This window comes from Rhinopithecus bieti, unplaced genomic scaffold, assembly GCF_001698545.2.
Source record: "Rhinopithecus bieti isolate Rb0 unplaced genomic scaffold, ASM169854v2 scaffold_20840, whole genome shotgun sequence".
Taxonomy (NCBI): Eukaryota; Metazoa; Chordata; class Mammalia; order Primates; family Cercopithecidae; genus Rhinopithecus; species Rhinopithecus bieti.
The window spans coordinates 590,959-613,830 of record NW_016809955.1 but is presented as its reverse complement, the minus strand read 5'-3'; the positions used below and the strand labels follow the sequence as shown (position 1 = coordinate 613,830).

The 22,872-nt window shown below is 45.9% G+C and overlaps 1 protein-coding gene and 2 pseudogenes across 4 annotated transcripts in view; all 3 read left to right on the top strand.

Annotated features, from left to right (window-relative positions):
• The window catches only part of RDM1 (RAD52 motif containing 1), a 16,456-nt gene extending 7,422 nt beyond the window's left edge, over nucleotides 1-9,034 (top strand). Inside the window, exons 4-6 of one of the 2 annotated variants that reach the window (XM_017891013.1) lie at nucleotides 1,049-1,147; nucleotides 3,092-3,177; nucleotides 4,909-9,034. In XM_017891013.1, the coding sequence (XP_017746502.1) occupies nucleotides 1,049-1,147; nucleotides 3,092-3,177; nucleotides 4,909-5,010 (287 nt within the window). In that variant the 3' untranslated portion in view covers nucleotides 5,011-9,034. The remainder of the gene's footprint in view (nucleotides 1-1,048; nucleotides 1,148-3,091; nucleotides 3,178-4,908) is intronic. The other variant, XM_017891012.1, reaches the window with a different exon arrangement.
• On the top strand, nucleotides 5,389-22,872 carry LOC108541444 (leucine-rich repeat-containing protein 37A2-like; annotated as a pseudogene). Its single transcript, XR_001888964.1, has 10 exons — nucleotides 5,389-5,434; nucleotides 5,558-5,800; nucleotides 6,913-7,088; nucleotides 8,156-8,281; nucleotides 8,932-9,067; nucleotides 9,162-10,019; nucleotides 10,953-11,521; nucleotides 21,315-21,385; nucleotides 21,654-21,684; nucleotides 22,839-22,872. The product of XR_001888964.1 is annotated as a leucine-rich repeat-containing protein 37A2-like (transcript).
• Nucleotides 20,182-21,135, top strand: LOC108541465 (small nuclear ribonucleoprotein E pseudogene; annotated as a pseudogene). Its single transcript, XR_001888969.1, has one exon. The product of XR_001888969.1 is annotated as a small nuclear ribonucleoprotein E pseudogene (transcript).

Below are 22,872 nucleotides of genomic sequence, written 5' to 3'. Positions count from 1 at the left end.
CTCCCGGGGGTGATGCCCAGGGAGGAGCCAAATTATCTGTACCAAAGTTTTTTCTTTTTTGAGATGGAGCCTCACGCAGTCGCCTAGGCTGAAGTGCACTGGCATGATCTCGGCTCACTGCAACCTTCACCTCCCAGGTTCAAGCAGTTCTCCTGCCTCAGCCTCCCAAGTAGCTGGGGTTACAGGTGCCTAACACCACACCTGGCTATTTTCTTGTTGTTGTATTTTTATTAGAGACATGGTTTCACCATGTTGCCCAGGCTGCTGTCAAACTCCTGACCTCAAGTGATCTGCCCACCTCGGCCTCCCAAAGTGCTGGGATTATAGGCATGAGCCACCGCACCTAGCCCTTTTCTTTTCTTTTTTTTTTTTTTTGAGACACAGTCTCACTCTGTCACCCAGGCTGGAGTGCAGTGGCCTGATCTCAGCTCACTGCAACCTCTGCTTCCTGGTTCAAGCTATTCTTATGTCTCAGACTCCCAGGTAGCTGGGATTACAGGTGTGTGCCACCACACCTGGCTAATTTTTGCATTTTTATTAGAGACAGGGTTTCACCGTGTTGGCCAGGCTGTTCTTGAACTCCTGGCCTCAAGTTTCACCACATTGACCAGGCTGTTCTTGAACTCCTGGCCTCCACCTGCCTCAGCCTCCCCAAGTGCTGGGATTACAGGCATGGGCCACCATGTCCAGCCAACCAAACCTTTTTCGATGAGTGATTCCAGCCCTTGATGCACAGGAGGGTAGGGTCTGTAGGAATGTAGCCTTAACTGATCAATTTGAAATCTCTGGGTGATGTGAAACATGTGCCAGGTTCTTGGTTCTTATCTCCCTTCTAGTACTTCAGGAACTTCCCTACTAGATGGAGGCGTAAAAATGGGCCCTGCCAGGATGTACCTCTAACAGAGCCATTCAACCATATCCTTGTGCCGTCTGCCCTTAATCACAAAGGTTATGAGCTAAGAACCATGGATGCATTTTTAGTTTTTAAACATATAGCAATTATCATTTAGATAGGCATCTTAAATGTATTTGTTTTGGTTGGATTTAGGACCATTATCGTTCCTTATGAAAAGGAAGACAGCCCAGAAGCTTGCTATTCAGAAGGCTTTGTCAGACGCATTCCAGAAACTGTTGATTGTTGTTCTAGGTAAGACTCTCTTGATCGTCCTAGAAGTACTTCAGTTTCAATGGGCAAATAAACTCATTTTGAAAAGTTAATTGGATAAAAATACTGATATCTAAAGCACTCTATAGTATGCTTTCATTTGCTAAATTATTTCACAGCAACAGGCTCAAATTCTGTGTGACATTTGTGGAAAAAAAGCGACAGCAAATACTGTTCCTAGTTAACAGATATGAAACGACTTGCCTCAGTTCCCACAGAAAATGTTTAAGTCAGGTCTTCTTTAATTGCTTGCCTATCATATAGAATAGTGATTATAAGCTTTGTACACATGGATTTGAGTCCTAACTCTGTCTCTTAGATTTTTAATGCAATTTTAGGTCTTATAGCCAGAGAGATTTGAAAATACTTAATAGCTCTAAGCTGCAGTCTCTTCATCTACAAACTGGGGTTAGTAATTCAGTCAGCCTTATGGAGGATATTGTAAGAGTAAATAAGATGACAAATGTAAAAACTCAGAACTACACTTACAAGATAAGCAGACATATTAACTATTATTGTCATTGTTGATTTCTGTCTGAATAAATAAACTCTGTGCCGAAGAGTTTATTAGATTTTGTTTCCTGAATCAAGAATTCAATTTCAGCTTTCACTTCTGGCACTGACACATTGGGCAAGTATGATTCTTATACAACAATCAGCTGCTTTGCTGTGAGCCTTGGAATTGGTTATGCTATTGAATGGCATTGCTTGTATTCCCTATTGAATTCTACAGTGGCACGAATGTTACAGGCTGTGCCCAAAGGAAGCCTGATGATTAGCAAAGAGTCCCTGAACAGAGTTGCTCTTCTGCTTCACAGCCCTAAAGGCTTAGAGACTGAGAGATCCTAATTAAGTTACCACAGACCTTTATTTGCTTGTAGGAGGTGGCCCTGATTGCTCTCAGCTTTCCAACCTGGACAACAGCCCTTCTAGTGAAAGTCTTACTTCCTTGATCATCAGCTGTTAAGTCTCAGTAACAACCTTTAAGAACCAAACAAAGTGTGTGGGTTGTTTACCTCTCCCTAGTATACAAAGGTATCTCTTGCACACACTGAAAACTTCTTAGACCAAAAGCCTTATGGCTCTAGTTTGCCTTGAAGGTAGTTCTATTGTCTATAAGAATATGTGGGCCTGTGTCTGCCAATAAAATGTTCAAATGTTCTCTCTCTCAGAAGCTTTGTTCATTGTATCTGGTGGAATGAATTTTGGTTCTCAGAGCGCAGACACCTGGCCCTTGCTTCTAATGTGAAGTGTCTACTAGCCCAGTGGTCTCTTCTCCAAATTTGAACTTGCTTTGACCCCCACCTGATGCCTTACCATTTCATCGTATTATGATTGAACATTTTGGTTTCCACATTTTTTATTTCTTATGTTATTCCTTAGTTCCTATCTGTAAGATCATAACGTCCTTTGTACAAAATATGGTTGATATTTCATATATATGTTAAAAACTGAGGTGTGAGGCCAGGCATGGTGACTCACACCTGTAATCTCAGTATTTTGGGAGGCCAAGACAGGAGGATCACTTAAAGCCAGGAGTTCAAGACCAGCCTGGGCAACAAAGCAAGACCGTGTCTCTAAAAAAAAAATTAGGCGGGCACAGTGGTGTGTACCTATAGTCCCTGCTACTCTGGAGGCTGAGTCAGGGGGATCACTTGATCCCAGGAATTCCAGGCTGCAGTGAGCTATGACAGCGCCACTGCACTCCAGCTGGGGTGACAGAGTGAGGCCGTGTCTTCCAAAAAAAAAAAAAGGAAAGAAAGAAAAAACTGAAGTGTGAGATGAGGAGATAAGGAAACTTCCAGGAAAATGCTCTTACTTTCTGCTTTTAGAAGCCAAAAGAATGTTCATGGGGTGCTACCATTATATGCAGGATGTTTTAGAATGAAAAAGATTCTTAATTGATCCTTGCTAACTTTATTTCAGAAAGTGGTAAAATAGCTGTGGAGTACAGACCCAGTGAAGACATCATAGATGTCAGATGCAAAGAAGAACTACACGGTTTAATTCAAGTATGTGGAGATAAAAACTCGGGTTAACATAGCCAATGTAACCATAATTCAAAACAAGCAGCATAATTTGGAGGACGATTTGTTTCATTCTTAGGAAAATGTGAAACGGATATTACTTTTGAGTGCAGAGTATTTCTGGGGCTTTTCCTGAAGTCTTGACCTTTGACTCTGACCCCTTATTTGAAGTTTGGAGAGCAGAACTGAGGACTATCAGAGTGTTATTACAGTTGTGGACACAGGAGAGGGGTTAGTCTTCCCCCAGGATTTAGGGATGCCAGGCTGCTTGAACATAAGCCTTTTTAGAACTTTCTTCAAACAGGATCCCAGAGATATGGGGGAAAAGTAACTGGCCTTAAGAATGATCGTGCTACAGTTTTCGAAAACTATAATGCCTTTCAAATATGGCTTATTACCTGGATCTCAATATCTCCTTATATCTTGGGTAGACCATTTTGCTGAAGATCTTTCTGTAAATCAATTACAATCATGTGCTGCAAAATGATGTTTCAGTCAACAGTAAACCACATATATGATGGTGATTCCATAAGAGTATAATGGAGCTATCCCTATACAGCTATACCATTTTTTATCTTTTAAGCAGTATTTTTACTGTATGTTTTCCATTTTACATACACAAATACCTGCCATTGTGTTACAATTGCCTTCAGTATTCAGTATAGTAACATACGGTACAGGTTTATAGCCTAGGAGCCATAGGCCATACCATATAGCCTAGGTGTGCTGTAGGCTATACCACTTAGGTTTGTGGAAGTATATGCTATGATGTTAGCACAAGGGTGAAATCCCCTAATAACGTATTTCTCAAGTTTCTCCTCACATGGCAAGCAACGCATGACTGTATACGAAAGCTCTTAAATAGGGGTTAAGTTTCTAAATTAATCTCTGAAAGAAAACAGTCATTATTTACTACATATGGAATTTTTTTTTTTAAAGGAGCAAAAGTGTTTTATTTCAGTGGGAACTTAATTTGGGGCTAGAGTGTTTTATTTAACTTTCACCCCAAAGTTGCAAAGTGTTTTGTTTTGAAGTTTTTCCCTGTAAAATAATTATTTCAATTCAATTTAAGTAAAACCCATGAAGGAAACTTCAAGCTTTAAGAAGTCTAGCTTCCTGTGAAATATGAGAGAAAGTCAGCATTGATTTCAGAAATCTGATTATAATAATAGATCTACCCCTAAATGAGGCGAGTCTTGGAATCCCTTCCATTGTAAAGCCGTTAATCAGCACCATATGCCTATGCTAGGCACTGGCATAAGATGAAGCACCTTCTTAGAGTTCGCATGCTGGTGATTGTGCCAGACAATGAGAAATACAATAGGTAACAATGGCTGTGGAGGAAGTCAGCTGGGTTCTAGTTATAGTCACATTTCAGGAAATTATTTAACATGCTGACTTTAACAACCTAAGCCTCTTCTCCATGTGTGCACACAGGGTAGACCTCTGAAGAGTGGCGCTGTAATTTCTAGGGTAATGGCTGTGTTAAGGCAGGATGACAGTTCAGACTTCTCTCCCAGACTGAATTGCCTCCCAAAACCCTTCCTACAGAAAATTTGGGGTTCTCACTTATTCCCTGGCAGCTCCTACCTAATAGAGTGGTGAATTATCAAACATGCAACAAAGGATATCAAAAGTTTAGCAAAAATGGCAACATTTTGGAATGAATGACCCTACTGTGCGTTCTGCCTGCCACCCTAACTGCACATTTTGCAGGTCCATTGCTCTCCCTGGAAGCAGTATGGCCAAGAGGAGGAAGAGTATCTCTCGGATTTCAGCTTGGAGGAGGAAGAGTTCAGGCTGCCAGAACTTGACTAGCATTTCTGAATATCCCGAGGCGAGGTCGCCTAACTTCCTTGGGAAGCTCTGCCATGCTGCTACCCAACCCCGCCCCACCACTGTAGGCTGCTGGAGTCCTGGGACCACCTAGGTCAGCCGCCCAAATCTTTCCTGGCGAAGGGGAGGGAAAGGGTGTTCTGGTGGAGCAGGAAGGGAGGCTTGGGCCTGATTGTGGGATAAGATCGCCCTGGTGACGAGGAGCAAATCTGGAACGGAACTTAATAAAGGTTGCCTAAATAAAGATATGGTAAATAACGGACGAGGCGGGGCCATGGTTGCTAGGGGCGCAAGGTTGCTAGGTGTGCGAGCATCTCTGGGCTGCCATAATGGCTCCAGCTTAGTGTGGGACGCCAAGTTATGTCATATACCGGCTGCGTGTGTGGTCCCTACGGTCCCTCCTCACGTGACAACTATTGTGGCTACTAGTCCAGGAGGCTCAGCCAGATCCAGGGCCCACTCCAGCTGACCTCTGACCCCCTGAGGCCAACTGACCCCTGGTCTTGGCGCTTCTGCCATCTCTCCCCAGAATCTCCCCATGCGCTTATCCACCCCCACCCCGATACAGACCCGGGGGGCTTTGATAACCTGGGGTCCTTTACTTCCACCCAGATGTCAGCCTCCACTCAGGATCCGACTGAGACTTTGGTTCCATTCCTGGACACGGATCCAGCTGGAGAGCTGCCCCTGGGGCCAGAGAAGTTCGCTGTTGTACACCAGGATCTGAATGACAAGCTGACTTGCAAGAAGGGCTCCCAGAGTTGGTTCCAATGTCAGACTGGGATCAGAACCAGACGCTAGCTCGGCCTCTTTGCCTCAAAAGTAAGGTTCAAACTGTAGGTCTAGATCAGGCTGCAGATTATCAGGCATATGAAATACTTGTTCCACCTCTAGATAGTCAGAATTCAAAAGCAATGAAGATTAGTGTTTTGCCCAAAAACCTGAAGAAAGATCTAGCTAAGCATCGGAGGCTTGCTAAGGTTTTTGTTGGAACTCCACACTGATTTATATCAAAACCTCAGCGTCAGAAACAAAGTTTACAGGATGAGTATTTAGATTCAAGTACGGATATACTATATCTGGGCAGCCTGCCTCCAGAACAACAGGTAAACTCAGATTAGCCTCCAGGGCCCGCTGAGCAAGTTGGGCTCTCAATTCCATCTAGAGCCTGAAACTCAAAATCCAGAGGACAGATCCAGTCCTCTTCACTCCAGCAAAAAGCCCCAGTGCGGCTTCCACAGCTCCCTGAGGAGGTAGAACCTTCTTCAACCCAGCAGGAGGCCCCAGCTCTGCCTTCACAGTCCCTTAAGGGGCTCCACTCTTCAACACAGCAGGAGGCCCCAGCACAGCAGCTGCCTGCCTCAGAAGAGACTGTAGCTCAGCCATCAATACATCATCAGGTAAATGTTCCATTAAAAGTTGGAGTGAAGCTCAGCACTCACACTTGCCCAGTGTCACAGTCAAACCTGTGGATGTGGAGCTTACGATAATTCAAGAGCCAGGTAAGGAACTTACATCAAGCCAGGAACAAGCCGCAGCTCAGCTTCCAGAGTACCCCGAGGAGGTGAACTCTTCCTAAACCCAATTAAAGGCCCCAGCTCAGATACCAGACCACCCTGAGAAGATGAAAACGTCTGTAACCCAGCAAGGAAATCCAGCTGAACCTCCAGTTCCTCCTGTGGAGGCTTAACCTTCTCCAGGTGAACAGGAGCAGCCAGCCTAGCCTTCTGAGTTTCCAGGGGAGGTTCTCAGACTCAGCAGGAGACCCCAGCTCAGCCTCCCAAGTCTCTGTGGAGAGTGCAGCTCAAACTCCACTGAATCTTGAGGTGACAGTTCAACCTCGGGGTAAGGATCGAGCTCATTTTACCTTGCCCAACGTTACAGGTAAACCTGCCGATTTCAAGATTACCATAACTTCAGAGCCTAACAAGGAGGCAGAATCCTCTCAAGCCCAGCAGGAGGCCCTAACCCACCCTCCAGAGGAGGTAGAACCTTCCACAACCCAGAAGGAGACCCAGCTGAGCTCCCATGTCCTCCTGTGGAGGCTGAGCCTTCCCCCAGTGAGCAGGAGCAGCCAGCTCAGCCTTCAGTTTTCTGGGGAGGCTGAACTTTCTTAGACCCAGCAGGAGACCCCAGCTGAGCCTCAGAGTCCTCTATGGAGAGTACAGCTCAAACTCCACTGAATCATGAGGTGACACTTCAGCCTCCCGTTGAGGATCAATCTCATTATAACTTACCCAGTATTACAGTTAAACCTGTAGATGTGGAGATTATCATAACCTCAGAGCCTGTTAAGGAGGCAGAATCTTCTCAAGCCCAGTAGTAGGCCCCAACCCAGCCTCCAGAGCAGATGGAACCCTTTGCAACCCAGGAGGAGACCCCAACTGAGCTTCCCCGTCCTCCTGTGGAAGCTAACTCTTCCCCCAGTGAGCATTTGCAGCCAGTTCAGCCTTCTGAGTCTTCTGGGGAGGTTGAATCTTCTCCAGCCCAGCACGAGACCCCAGCTCAGCCTCCAGTTCTTACATCACGAAGTAACAGTTTCACCTCAGGTCACCATTGAGCTCAGCATTCAGATTTGCCCAATGTCACTGTTAAGCCTCCAGTTATGCAGCTTATCATAGCAACAGAGCCTACTGCAGAGGTGGGAACTTCTCCAATCCACCAGGAGGTTACTGCTCAGCTCTCAGGGCCAGTTAATTATGTAGAACCTTCCACTACCAAGCACAGGGACCCAACTCTGCCTCCATAGTCATCAGAAGATGACTTTACCAGTTCAACAGGAGACTTCAGTTCAATCTCCAGCTATTAAAGATGAGAACCTCTCTCCAGCCCAGCGGGAGACTGCTGCTGAGTATCCACAGATGCCTGAGGAGGTTGAGTCTTCTCCGACACAGCAATAGGCCCAAGCTCAGCCTTCAGAGATCCCTAATGAAATTGTAGCTAATCTCCAGCGCATCATGAGGTAACAGTTTCTCTAAGTCATGATCAAGTTCGGCCTCCAACATTGCACAATGACACTGTGAAACCTGTGCATCAAATGGTAACCATGACACCAGAGTTCACCTAACAGGTTGAAATTTTAACCAAACGCGGGGCCCCAGCTCAGTCCTCAATGTCCCCTTACCAGTTTCAGCATTTGAAAGACCAGCGAGAAATGATTATTCAGCAGCCAAATACCCCTGAAAATGATGAACTTCCTCCAGTCCCTCAAGAGTCCACAACTCAGTCTCCAACTCAGCTCTCCTCAGACTTTGTAAGGTCATTGAATGATGAGATGGTATTTTTGCCTCTAGATCTGTCTTTAATATTCAGAAACAATTCAACTTTCCCTAATACCACAGTTAAAAATATGGATATGGACCTCACCATACCTACAGAAGTCACTATGGAGAGTGAACCTTCCCCAGTCCAGCAGGACAATCCTATTCCCACTGAGTAGGCTGACTTTTCTCCAACCCAGCATGATACCCCTTCCCCACCTCTGGATTCTCCTGAAAAGACTGAATCTCCATCACAGCACAAGACCACAGCTCAGACCCCAGATTCCCCTAAAGGGGTGGAATTTTCTCCAGTCCAGCAAGAGTCCCCAGCTGAGGCACTAGAGCTCCCTAAGCAGGTTGAACCATCTGCAACCCAGCAGGAAGCCTCAGGTCATCCTCCAAAGTCCACTGCAGAGGTCAGTCCACCAAAGCTGAAGATACCAGCTCAGCCATTGGCCACCTGAGAAGGTCAAACCATCTTCAGTCCTACAGCAGGCCTCAACTCAGCTTTTAGAGCCACCTGAAGAGGTAGAATCCTCTCCAGTCCAGTAGGCAGTGCTTGCTCAGTCTTCAGAGCCCTATGGTGGTAGAATCTTCTTTGACACAGCAGATGGCCGCATCTTTGCCTCCAAATCTCCCTTAGGAGGTGGAACCATCTCTAACTCAGCAGGAGGGTCCAACTCAGACTCGAGAGCCCCCTATGGAGACAGAACCTTCTCCAGCTCAGCAGAAGGCCACAGTTCAGGCTCCAGAGCCTCCTAAGGAGGCAGAACCTTCAAGTCAGTAGATGGTCCCAGCTCAGCTTCCAGAGCCCCCTAAGGGGGTTGCAGTTCAACCTCTAATGCATTATGAGATGACAATTATAACAGCAAGCCAGGACCAAGCTCAGTATCCAGCATTATGAAATGACAATTCCAACAGCAGGCCAAGACCAAGCTCAGTATCCAGCATCACCCAGTGTCACATTTCAACCTTTACACATGGAGCTTACCATAACTCCAGAACCCACTATGGAGGCTGAGCATTCTATAATGCTGAGGATGACTACAGCTCCTCCAAAACACCCTGAGGTGACCCTTCCACCTTCAGACCATGTGCAGGCTCAGCACACAAACCTGAGGCCACAGTGCAACCTTTGGATCTGGAATTTACCACGAATCAACAACCTACTACAGAGGATATATTTTCTCCAACCATGGAGAATTCAACTCAGCTTCCAGAGCAACCTATGGAGGTTGTAACTCAACCTTCAGCTCATTATGAGGTGACAGTTCCAATACGAGGTCAGGAACAAGCTCGGCATTCAACACTGGCCAGTGTCGCACTTCAACCTTTGGACCTGGGGCTTATCATCACTCCAGGATCCACTACAGAGGTTGAACTTTTCCAGCCATGCAGGAGACCCCAACTCAGCATCCTCAGGAAGTTATACCTTAACCTCCAGTATTTCAAGAGGTAACAATTTCAACACCAGGTCAGGATCGAGCTCAGCATTGAATATCACCCAGCATTACAGTTAAACCTCTGTACCTGGGACTTACCATAACTCCAGAACCCACTACAGAGGTAGAACATTCTACACCCCTGAAGAAGACTATAGTTCCTCCAAAGCACCCTGAGGTGACACTTCCACATCCACACCAGGTTCAGACTTGGCATTCAAACCTGACTCAAGTCACATTTCAACCTTTGGATCTGAAACTTACCTTAACTCCAGAATCCTCTATGGAGGTTGAACCTTCAACCATGCATAAAACCCCAACTCAGCCTCCAGAGCTACCTAAGGAGGTTGTAGTTTACCCTCCTGGGTATTATAATGAGATGTCTGTTCCAACACAAGGCCAGGATCAAGCTAAGCATCCAACATCAGCCAGTGTCACAGTTCAACCTTTGGATCTGAGGCTTACCATTACTCCAGAATTCACTACAAAGGTGTCCGGAGCCATGAGGCCCGGAATTAGCCGACCTCTGTTGCTTGATCTCTGCAAAGCGGAGACAAGAGGGCACATTCCCGGGTTCTTTATTTACAAACCCTTCCCGCGCGCGCCCAAAGCTTTTCCCGCGCGCGCCTAAGTTTCTCCCGCGCGCGCCAAAACTGTTCCCACGCGCGCCAACCTTTCCAGCGCTCACGCAAACATTTTCCCGCCCAGGAAGATATGCAGCCCAGGGCGCAGGTGCGATCCCGCGCCCGGGAAAAGTACAAACCCACGGCGCATGCGCGATTGTAATTTGAGAAGACCCGGCCCCCTATCACCGCCCTGGCCCAACCTCTTCCCCTGCCAGCCTATATAAGGCATGACCCTACACTCAATAAACGAGACTTGATCAGGCTGTTTGTCTTGTCTCCATTTCTTGTGTTTTCTTGTCTCCTCCATTCCCACTCCCCCTTCCAGGGCCCGTTCGACTGTCCTGCAGGTCGGGACACAAAGGTTGAACCTTCTAGAGCCATGATGACTACAGCTTCTCTGCCAAAGCTCCCTNCTATCACCGCCCTGGCCCAACCTCTTCCCCTGCCAGCCTATATAAGGCATGACCCTACACTCAATAAACGAGACTTGATCAGGCTGTTTGTCTTGTCTCCATTTCTTGTGTTTTCTTGTCTCCTCCAATTCCCACTCCCCCTTCCAGGGCCCGTTCGACTGTCCTGCAGGTCGGGACACAAAGGTTGAACCTTCTAGAGCCATGATGACTACAGCTTCTCTGCCAAAGCTCCCTAAGGTGACACTTCCACCATGAGACAAAGGTCAGTCTTCAGCACTCAAACCAGACCCAAGTCATAGTTCAACTTTTGAACTTGGAACTTACAATAACTACAGAACCTACTACAGGGGTGAACCTTTTCCAATCACAGAGGAGACCACAACTCAGCCTCCAGACCTGGGGCTTGCCGTAACTCTAGCCCCATGTAGACATTGAGCATTCTACAGCCCCAGACAAGACTACAGCTCCACGTCCAGACCAGGTTCAGACTCAGCATCAAAACCTGACTGAAGTCTGAGGTCCACCTTTGAACTAGAACCTACTCAGGATTCATTGGTTCAGTCTGAAAGTTACGCCCAAAATAAGGCTTTAACTGCACAAGAGGAACAGAAGGTCTCCACAAGCACCAACATATGTGAGTTCTGTACCTGCAGAGATGAGACACTGTCATGTATTGATCTCAGCCCAAAGCAGAGGCTCCACCAAGTGCCCGTGCCGGAACCCAGCACCTACAATGGCACCTTCACCATCTTGTAAGAATCACCTTTCCTCAGTTGTTCTCTGTGTGCTGCCTGACATGGCAGCTTTTTCCTGGAGGCCTTCTTGCGCCTTCTTTTTCTCACCAAACCACAGGGACAACTGACTTTCTGCTTTCGCTGTTGCCTGTCATCTCTTCCTTCTCCTCATTCTCCTTTACTGTTAGGCCCCTTCTCTGGTCTTTTACTTGTGATTGCTCTTCATCTTTTTCTTATCCATTTTTCTTTATCCCCATCACATTGTTGCTTAACTGCTGCTCTCCTCCTATTTGCACTTCACCCTCTTTACAGCACTCTGTCTCTCTCTCCGTCTCAGTGATAGTGTTCTAGGTGGTTAAGAGTGAATTCTGGAGCCAGGTTACTGGCTTTGAACCCAGGTCTGTCATTTATTAGCTTGGTTACCCTGAACAAGTTATTCTCTGTGACTCAATTTCCTCATCTTTAAACTGGGGGTTATGCTAGTTACCATTTCATAGGATTGTTGTGAAATTTAGGTGAGTGAATACCTGTAATACTTGCATCAGTCCTTAGTATATGTAGGAGCAGTGGCTGTGAACATTACTTAGCTCTTTAGTTATGTCCAGAACTCATCTTTGTCCCTGACTTTCTATATGTAGCACCCGTTTTGTGTCCAACCCAGGGACAAGTATGACACTGTCTCCAGAACATGAAAATGATAGAAGACAATAAGCATAAAAATGGAGGTGTAAATAATAAAGTACTAAAACATGATACAGACCATCAGTGCTAGAATTCACCAGAATCTGTGATCCTTGAGTTATGGAGGTCAGGGGAAGCTGCATCAATCAACTAAAAATTTACCTGGGGCTTAAAGATTAGCTATAACTTGTCAAATAAGAAAAAATAGGAGTACAGTCTAGGCAAAGGCATGGTTACAGGTGTGGTTGAGGTTGAGTAGAATGGCCCAAGCTCAGCCTCCAGAGAACCCCGAAGAGGTGGACTCTTCCTCAACCCAATTAAAGGCCCCAGCTCAGATACCAGAGCACCCTGAGGAGATTAAATCTTCAGCAACCCAGCAAGGGACTCTGGCTGAGCCTCCAGGCCCTCCTGTGGCAGTCGAACCTTCCTCCAGTAAGCAGGAGCAGCCAGCTCAGCCTTCTGAGTTTCCTGGGGAGGTTGAACCTTCTCAGACCCAGCAGGAGACCCCAGTTCAGCCTCCGGAGTCTTCTATGAAGAATGCAGCTCAAACTCCACTGAATCATGGGTGACAATTTAACCTCAGGGTAAGGATGGAGCTCATTACACCTTGCCAAGCATTACAGTTAAACCTGTGGATGTAGAGATTAGCATAACTTCAGAGCCTACCAAGGATAATGAATCTTCTCCAGTCCAGCAGGAGGCCCCAACCTACCCTCCAGAGGAGGTGGAAACTTCCGCAACCCAAGAGGAGGCCCCAACTGAGCCTCCATGTTCTCCTGTGGAGACTGATCCTTTTCTCGGTGAACATGAGCAGCCAGCTCAGCCTTCTGAGTCTCCTGGGAGGTTGAATTTTCTCCAGCCCAGCAGGAGATTCCAGCTCAGCCTTGAAAACATTATGAGGTAACAGTTTCACCTCCAGGTCACCATCAAGCTCAGTCCTTAATGTCCCCTGAAAAGTTTAGCCATTTGAAAGATGAGCAAGAGATTATCATTCAGCAGTTAACTCCCTGAAAATGATGAACTTTCTCCTCTTGCTCAAAAGCCCACAACTTGGTCTCCAGCTCAGCTCTCCTCAGACATTGTAAGTCCACTGAATGATGAGATGGAATTTTTCACCTGAAGATCTGTCTTCAATATTCAGAAATAATTCAACTTGGCCTAAAATCACAGTTAAAAATGTGAATATAGAGTTTACCATACCTACAGTAGTCACTATAGAGATTGAACCTTCTCCAGTCCAGCAGGACAACCCTCCTATTTCCAATGAGCAGACTGACTTTTCTCTAGCCCATCCTAATTCCCCTTTCCTACCTCTGGAGTCTCCTGAAGAGAGTGAATCTTCAGCCCAGCCAGAGGCTACAGCTCAGAATCCAAATCCTCCTAAGGGGGGAGTTTCCGGCTGAGCTCAGCCATCAGAGCTACCTGAGAAGGTTGAACTATCTCCAGTCCTACAGCAGGCCCTAATTCAGCTTTTAGAGCCACTTAAAAAGGTAGAATCCTCTCCAGTCCAGCAGGCAGTCCCTGCTCAGTCTTCAGAGCCCTGTATTGTGGTAGAACCCTCTCCAATCCAGCAGCTAGCCCATCTTTGCCTCCACAGCTCCCTCAGGAAGTGGGACCCTCTCTAACTCAGCAAAACTTTCCAGCTCAGACTCCATACCCGCTGTGGAGGCAGAGCCTTCTCCAAACCAGCAGGAGGTCACAGTTCAGGCTTCAGAGCCCCCCCCCCAAGAATATAGAACTTTCAAGCCAGCAGATGGTCCCAGGTCAGCTTCCAGAGTCACCTAAGCGGGTTGCAGCTCAACCTCCAAAGCATTATGAGATGATGAGTTCTGGACATAACTAAAGGACTGAGTAATCATGTTAGCAGCCAACACTCCCAAATATGGTAGGCACCGATGTAAGTAATACATGTATTCACGCAAATCTCACAATAATCCTATGGCATGGTAACTAGCATAATCCCCAGTTTAAAGATGAGGAAATTGAGTCACAGAGAATAACTTGTTCAGGGTAACCAAGCTAACAAATGACGGACCTGGGTTCAAACTCAGTAACCTGGCTCCAGAATCCACTCTTAACCACCTAGAGCACTATCACTGAGATGGAGAGAGAGACAGAGTGCTGTAAAGAGGGTGAAGTGCAAATAGGAGGAGAGCAGCAGTTAAGCAATGATGTGATGGGGATAAAGAAAAATGGAGGCCGGGCGCGGTGGCTCAAGCCTGTAATCCCAGCACTCTGGGAGGCTGAGACGGGCGGATCACGAGGTCAGGAGATCGAGACCATCCTGGCTAACACGGTGAAACCCCGTCTCTACTAAAAAAAAAATACAAAAAACTATCCGGGCGAGGTGGCGGGCGCCTGTAGTCCCAGCTACTCAGGAGGCTGAGGCAGGAGAATGGCGTGAACCCGGGAGGCAGAGCTTGCAGTGAGCTGAGATCATGCCACTGCATTCCAGCCTGGGTGACAGAGCGAGACTCCGTCTCAAAAAGAAAAAAAGAAAAAAAAAAAAGAAAAATGGATAAGAAAAGGATTAGAGCAATCACAAGTAAAAGACCAGAGAAGGGGCCTAATAGTAAAGGAGAATGAGGAGAAGGAAGAGATGACAAGCAAAAGCGAAAGCAGAAAGTCAGTTGTCCATGTGGTTTGGTGAGATTAAAGAAGGCCCAGGAAGGCCTCCAGGAAAAAGCTGCCATGTCAGGCAGCACACAGAGAACAATTGAGGAAAGGTGATTCTTACAAGATGGTGAAGGTGCCATTGTAGGTGCTGGGTTCTGGCACGGGCACTTGGTGGAGCCTCTGTTTTGGGCTGAGATCAATACATGACAGATGAGATCAATACATCTCATCTCTGCAGGTCCAGAGCTCACATATGTTGGTGCTTGTAGAGGCCTTCTGCTCCTCTTGTGGAGTTAAAGCCTTAGTTCTGAGTGGAACTTTCAGACCGCACCAATGAATTCTGAGTAGGTTCTAGTTCAGAAGGTGAACGTGTGACTTCAGTCAGGTTTCAATGCCGAGTCTGAACTTGGTCTTGTCGTGGAGCTGTAGTCTTGTCCAGGCCTGTAGAATGCTCAGTCTTTGTAGTGGGTTCTGGAGTTAGGGCAAGCCCCGGGTCCGAAAGCTGAGTTGAGGTCTTCTCCATGGTTGGAGAAGTTTTAACCTCTGTAGTAGGTTCTGTAGTTATGGTAAGCTCCAGGTCCAAAGGTTGAACTGTGAATTGAGTCAGGTTTTGATGCTGAGCCTGGTTCTTGTCTGGAAGTGGAAGTGTCACCTCAGGGTGCTTTGGAGGAGGAGCTGTAGTCCTCAGAGCTGTAGAAGGGCAGAGCTTGATCCTGGCTTGGTGTTGGAATGGGTATCTGATAACAATACACAGGCGGTTGAGCTACAAACTCCTTAGGTAGCTCTGGAGGCCGAGTTGGGGTCTTCTGCATGGTTGAAGAAGGTTCAGCCTCCATAGAGTTAAGGTAAGTTCCAGACCCAAATGTGGAGCTTACCGTAACTACAGAACCAGAACCTACTACAAAGGTTGACTTGACTCAGGTTTGAATGTAGAGTCTGAACCTGGTGTGGATGTGGAAGTGTCACCTCAGGGTGCTTCAGAGGAACTATAGTCTTCTTCAGGGGTGTAGAATGTTCAACCTCTGTAGTGGGTTCTGAAGTTATGCTAAGTCCACCAGGTCCAGAGGTTGAACTGTAACGATGGGTGACATTGGATGCTGAGCTTGATCCTGACCCGGTGTCGGAACTGTCACCTCTTGATATACTGGAGGCTGGGGTACAACTTCCTTAGGGGGCTGAGTTGGGGTCTCCTGCATGGTTGGAGAAAGTTCAATTTCTGTAGTGGATTCTGGAGTGATGATAAACCCCAGGTCAAAAAGTTGAAGTGTGACACTGGCCAGTGTTGAATGCTGAGCTTGATCCTGACCTTGTGTTGGAACTGTCACTGCTTAATGAGATGGAAGTTGAGCTACAACCTCTGTAGGTGGTTCTGGAAGTTGGTTTGAGTTCTCCATGGTTGGAGGAAATCCTCTGTAGTATGTTGTGGTAAGTTTCAGATCCAAAGGTTAAACTGTGACCTCAGTTAGGTTTGTGTGCTGAGCCTGCACGTGGTCTGGAGTTGGAAGCGTCACTTCAGGGTGTTTTGAAGGAATACAGTTTTCCTCAGGGTTGTCAAATGCTCAGCCTCCTTCGTGGATACTGGAGTTATGGTAAGCCCCAGGTCTAAAGGTTGAAATGTGACACTGGGTGATACTGGATACTGAGCTTGGTCCTGCCTTGCTGCTGAAATTGACTTTCTTTATGTAGCAGTTGTTTTGTGTCCAGCCCTGGCCCAAGTATGATACTGTCTTCAGAACATGAAAATGATAGGAGGGAAGAAAGAGAATAGGCATAAAAAGGAGGTATATATAATGAAGTAATACAAGATAATGCAGATCAGTGCTAGAATTCACCAGAATCTGTCATCCTTGAGGTGTGGAGATCAGGGAAAGCTACATCAATAAGCTGAAACTTACTTGGGGCTTAAAGTGTAGCTATAATTTGTTTTTTTTTGTTTTTTTTTTTTTTTTTGAGACGGAGTCTCGCTCTGTCACTCAGGCTGGAGTGCAGTGGTGCCATCTCAGCTCACTGCAAGCTCCGCCTCCTGGGTTCACGCCATTCTCCTGCCTCAGCCTCCCAATCCTCAGCTGGGATTACAGGCACCCACCACTGCGCCCAGCTAATTTTTTGTATTTTTAGTAGAGACGGGGTTTCACCGTGGTCTCGATCTCCTGCCCTTGTGATCTGCCCACCTTGGCCTCCTAAAGTGCTGGGATTACAGGCATGAGCCACCATGCCCTGGCTAATTTGTTAAATAGAAAACAAATGGGAGTACAGTCTAGGCAAAGGCATGGTTACAGGTATGGTGGAAATTTTGTAGACTAGGCTGCAGCTCAGCCTCCAGAGAATCCCGGGGAGGTGGACTCTTCCTCAACCCAATTAGAGGCCCCAGCCCAGACACCAGAGTGCCCTGAGGAGATGAAATATTTTGCCCTGAGCAAGGGACTCCAGCTGAGCCTCCAGGTCCTCCTGTGGAGGCTGAACCTTCCTCCAGAGAGCAGAAGCAGCCAGCTCAGCCTTCTGAGTTTTCTAAGGAGGTGGAATTTTCTCAGACCCAGGAGGAGACCCCAACTCTGCCTCCAGAGTCTTCTATAGAGAGTGCAGCTTAAACTCCACTGAATCATGAGGTGACAGTTCAAACTTAGGGTGCATATCAAGCTCATTATAACTTGCCAAACATTACAGTTAAACCTGCAGATGTAGAGATTAGCATAACTTCCGAGCCTACCAAGGACACTGACTCTTCTCCAGCCCGGCAGGAGGCCCCAAACCAGCATCCAGAGCAGATGTAACCTTCTGCAACCCAACAGGAGGCCACAACTGAGCCTCCAGGTCCTCCTGTGAAGGCTGAACGTTCCCCAGTGAGCAGGAGCAGCCAGGTCTGCCTTCTGAGTCTTCTGGGGAAGTTGAATCCTCTCTAGCCTGCAGGAGACCCCAGCTCAGCCTCCAGAACATCATCAAGTAACAGTTCCACCTCCCGGTCACCATCAAGTTCAACACTGAGATTTGCCCAGTGTCACTGTTAAGCCTCCAGATACAAAGCTCACCATAGCAACAGAGCCTACTGCAGAGGTGGGAACTTCTCCAATCCATCAGGAGGCTACAGCTCAGCTCTCAGGGCCAATTAATGATGTGGAACATTCCGACACCCAGCACGGGGGCACACCTCTGCCTACAGAGTCATTGGAAGAGGCTGGCCCTTTACCAGCTCAACAGGAGACTTCGGTTGAATCTCCAGAACCTACTAGATATGAGAACCCCTCTCCAATACAGTAGGAGGCTGCAGGTGAGCATCCACAGACCCCTGAGTGGGTCGAGTCTTCTCCAACCCAGAAAGATGCCCCAGCTCAGCCTTCAGAGCTCCCTAATGAAGTTGTAGCTCAACGTCCAGAGCATCATGGGGTAACAGTTTCTCCTATAAGTCATGATCAAGTTCAGCCTCCAACATTTCACCATGTCATTGTTAAGCCTGTGGATCACATGGTTACGATGACCCCAGAGTTCACCTACCAGGTTGAAATTTTAACTCAACACAGGGTCCCAGCTCAGTCTTTAATATCCCCTGAGCAGTTTAAACGTTTGAAAGACCAGCAACAGATTATCATTCAGCAGCTAAATACCCCTGGAAATGATGAACTTCTGCCAAGTCTATCAAGACCCCACGACTCCGTCTCCAACTCACTCAGCTCTCCTCAGACATTGTAAGTTCATTTAATTGTAAGATGGTATTTTCACCTCTAGATCTCTCTTCCGTATTCAGAAGTAGTTAAGCTTTGCCTAATACCACAGTTAAATATGTGAATACTGGCCGGGCGTGGCGGCTCATGCCTGTAGTCCCAGAAATTTGAGAGGCCAAGACAAGTGGATCACGAGGTCAGGAGATCGAGATCATCCTGGCTAACACGGTGAAACCCCGTCTCTACTAAAAATACAAAAAATTAGCCAGTCATTGTCGCAGGCACCTGTGGTCCCAGCTATTCGGGAGACTGAGGCAGGAGAATGGCATGAACCCAGGAAGCGGAGCTTGCAGTGAGCCAAGATCGCGCCACTGCACTCCAGCCTGGGTGACAGAGCGAGACTCCATCTCAAAAAAAAAAAAAAAGTGAATATGGAGCTTACCATACCTACAGCAGTCACTATGGAGGCTGAACCTTCTCCAGTCCAGCAGGACAGCGCTCCTATTCCCATTGAGCAGGGTGACTTTTCTCTAACCCCGCCTGATCCCTCTTCTGGATTCTCCTGTAAAGATTAAATCTCCAACCCAGCAAGCAGCCACAACTCAGATCCCAGATCCACCTAAAGAGGTAGAATCTTCTCCAGTTCAGCCTGAGTCCCCAGCTGAGCCATCAGGCCCCCTTAAGGACGTTGAACCATCTGAAACCCAGCAGGAAGTCTCAGGTCATTTTCTGAAGTCCACTGAAGAGGTCAGTCTTCCACCATAGCTGGAGATGCCAGCTCAGCCATCAGAGCCACCTGAGAAGGTTGAGCCATCTCCAGTCCTACAACTGGCCCAAACTCAGATTTTAAAGCCACCTGGAGAGGTAGAATCCTCTCCAGTCCAGCAGGCAGGCCCTGCTCAATCTTCAGAGGACCCTATGTTGGTAGAACTCTCTCCGACTCAGCAGGTGTCCCCATCTTTATATCCAGAGTTCCCTCAAGAGGTGTAACCATCTCTAACTCAGTAGGAGTTTCCAGCTCAGACCCCAGTGCCCCAAATAGAGGCAGAACCTTCTCCAGCCCAACAGGAGGCCACAGTTCAGGCTCCAGAGCCCCCCAAGGAGGTCGAACCTTCAATCCAGCTCAGCTTCCAGAGCCACTTAAGGAGGTTGCAGGTCAACCTCCAATGCATTACGAGATGACAAAGACATAGCTACAGGTATGATCAGAATTTAGTAGTCCAATCTGGCTGCAAATAATTTTTTGAGGGAGCAATGAAAATATGATTATGTAGAACCTTTATTATCAGACATAGGAATTTGAAGGCCACACAGTGAGATATGGAAAGTCATTGAAAGTTTCCAAGCCAGAGAGATTAAATTATTAAATAAGGAGATTTTTTGATTTTTTTTTTTTTTTTTTTTTGAGACAGAGTCTCACTCTGTCGCCCAGGCTGGAGTGCAATGGTGTGATCTCAGCTCACTGCAACCTCTGCCTCCCAGTTTCAAGTGATTCTCCTGCCTCAGCCTCCCAGGTAGCTGGGACTACAGGAACCTGGCACCACGCCTGGCTAATTTTTGTATTTTTAGTAGAGATGGGTGTTTCACCATATTGGCCAGGCTGGTCTCGAACTCCTGACCTCACAATCTGCCCACCTCAGCCTCTCAAAGTGCTGGGATTACAGGCATAAGCAACCATGCCCGACCAGGAGGATTATTTTATTTTATTTTTTGCTTTATGTTCAAGTGTAGACAGGCAGAAAATTATTTCAGAATCCATATGTAGAGTGCTCTACAAGGGAAAGCTTAATTCAGGGTAACAAAATAGAAATGTCTAGCAAAACATAGGTGTAAAGTGAGAAGGGGTTAAGTCAGATCGGTTGTGATAGGAGTGGAAAGAAAAATCCTAGGATGTTTTAACAGAGGGCACTGAGCCCAAGCTTTGGTGTTACCTGGCATAGGGTTTCTTTCTTCTTATTTGTTTATAATAATAAGCTTATGCCTATTTTTCTGTTGTGTTATCTATCATTTTTGTATTGATTTGTAGAAGGAGTTTGTTTAGACACAAATGATTTTGGATAAAATACTTACATTCAAAGTAATTAACTGCCATTATCTGTCCAAGAGATTGGATAGATAGGAAGTTAAGCTTCCGGGAGATGCCTCGTCATTTGTGCCAGTGGCCCCACATTATTTCTTGATTAATTGTGCAAACTGGGGGAAGCTGCTCTCAGAGGCAGTGTGCAGGTGTGCGCTTTGTGAAATTCCACCATGGCGTACCGTGACCAGGGCCAGAAAATGCAGAAGGTTATGGTGCAGCCCATCAACCTCATCTTCAGATACTTACAAAATAGATTGTGGATTCAGGCGTGGCTCTATGAGCAAGGGAATATGTGGATAGAAGGCTGTGTCATTGGTTTTAATGAGTATATGAACCTTGTATTAGATGATGCAGAAGAGATTCATTCTAAAACAAAGTCAAGAAAACAACTGGGTCGGATCATGCTAAAAGGAGATAATATTACTCTACTATAAAGTGTCTCCAACTGGAAATGATCAATGAAGTGAGAAATTGTAGAAAAGGATACAGTTTGTTTTTAGATGTCCTTCGTCCAATATGAACATTTATTCATACTGTTTTGATTACCTTTATGTTATTACAAGATGGCAGTAAATGCTGTGGGATTGTTAGTATTAAAACATTTACATTGCTTCTTTAAAAAAATTGTGCAAACTGGGAAGCTTATACCTCTGGAAATTAGAAAGCAGGTGTTATTTTCTGTATCTAAATACTTCCCACAAGGTTGCCATGATTCTTTTACTTATCCTGTTTTTTCTTTTCCTACCTATTCAAGGATATAAATTGTGTTTCTTCACAGACATTTGCAAGGAAACTATATTACTTACATTGATGCAAATGTGTGGAAACATACAGTTGGACTGAGAAACTGTGAGTATATTCTCTCCAAATATGACAAAAAACTGTCTGCATTGTAAGGTCCTTTTTGGTCCAGAATTTTGAGATTGGTACCTCTGAGAAAAGATATTTCCCCTCAATACCCCAAATCAACCTCTGTTGATTGCAATCCTATGGTTATTTTTAAATTAAATTTGGTACACTGTCTTTAAAATAAGAGGCAATTTAAATTTATTTTTTATTATACAAGTAATACATGGTTATATTCTTTTTATTCTTGTGCTTCTTTTTTTAATCCCAGCACTTTGGGAGGCCAAGGCGGGCAAATCACGAGGTCAAGAGATTGGGACCATCCTGACCAACATGGTGAAACCCCATCTCTACTAAAAATACAAAAAAATTAGCTGGGCATGGTGGTGCACACCTATCATCCCAGCTACTCGGGAGGCTGAGGCAGGAGGATCCCTTGAACCCAGGAGGCAGAGGTTGCAGTGAGCGAGATTGCACCACTGCACTCCAGCCTGGCAACAAAGCGAGACTCCGTCTAAAAGAGAAAAAAGAATGGATCTCTAGAAATGGAATTGTTGGACTGCAGACTATGTAGATATGAAATTTTAACTGCCCTTAAAATGTTGTGCCAACTTACTCTGTCCTCAAGAGAATATGACAGCATTCATTTCCCCACACCTTTTACTGCTGGGTATTCTCCAACTTTTGTTGATGTTATGGGTGAATAAAAGGGATCCCATCTAAATTTCCATTTTCTGATTACTCATGAATTTAATTAAATATCTTTATATATTTATTGAACATTTATGTTTCTTCTCTGAGTTNGGGCAAATCACGAGGTCAAGAGATTGGGACCATCCTGACCAACATGGTGAAACCCCATCTCTACTAAAAATACAAAAAAATTAGCTGGGCATGGTGGTGCACACCTATCATCCCAGCTACTCGGGAGGCTGAGGCAGGAGGATCCCTTGAACCCAGGAGGCAGAGGTTGCAGTGAGCGAGATTGCACCACTGCACTCCAGCCTGGCAACAAAGCGAGACTCCGTCTAAAAGAGAAAAAAGAATGGATCTCTAGAAATGGAATTGTTGGACTGCAGACTATGTAGATATGAAATTTTAACTGCCCTTAAAAATGTTGTGCCAACTTACTCTGTCCTCAAGAGAATATGACAGCATTCATTTCCCCACACCTTTTTACTGCTGGGTATTCTCCAACTTTTTGTTGATGTTATGGGTGAATAAAAGGGATCCCATCTAAATTTCCATTTTTCTGATTACTCATGAATTTAATTAAATATCTTTATATATTTATTGAACATTTATGTTTCTTCTCTGAGTTTTATTTCCTTTGTTCATATTCCTGTTGAATTGTTTCATCATTTTCTTATTGATTTATAAAAGGAATTAGTTTAGACACATAAATGATTTTGGGAAAAATGCTTACATTCAAAGTAACTGGCATTTTTCACAACAGTTTGTGTGTCACATCATTAGTTCAACTTATGTAG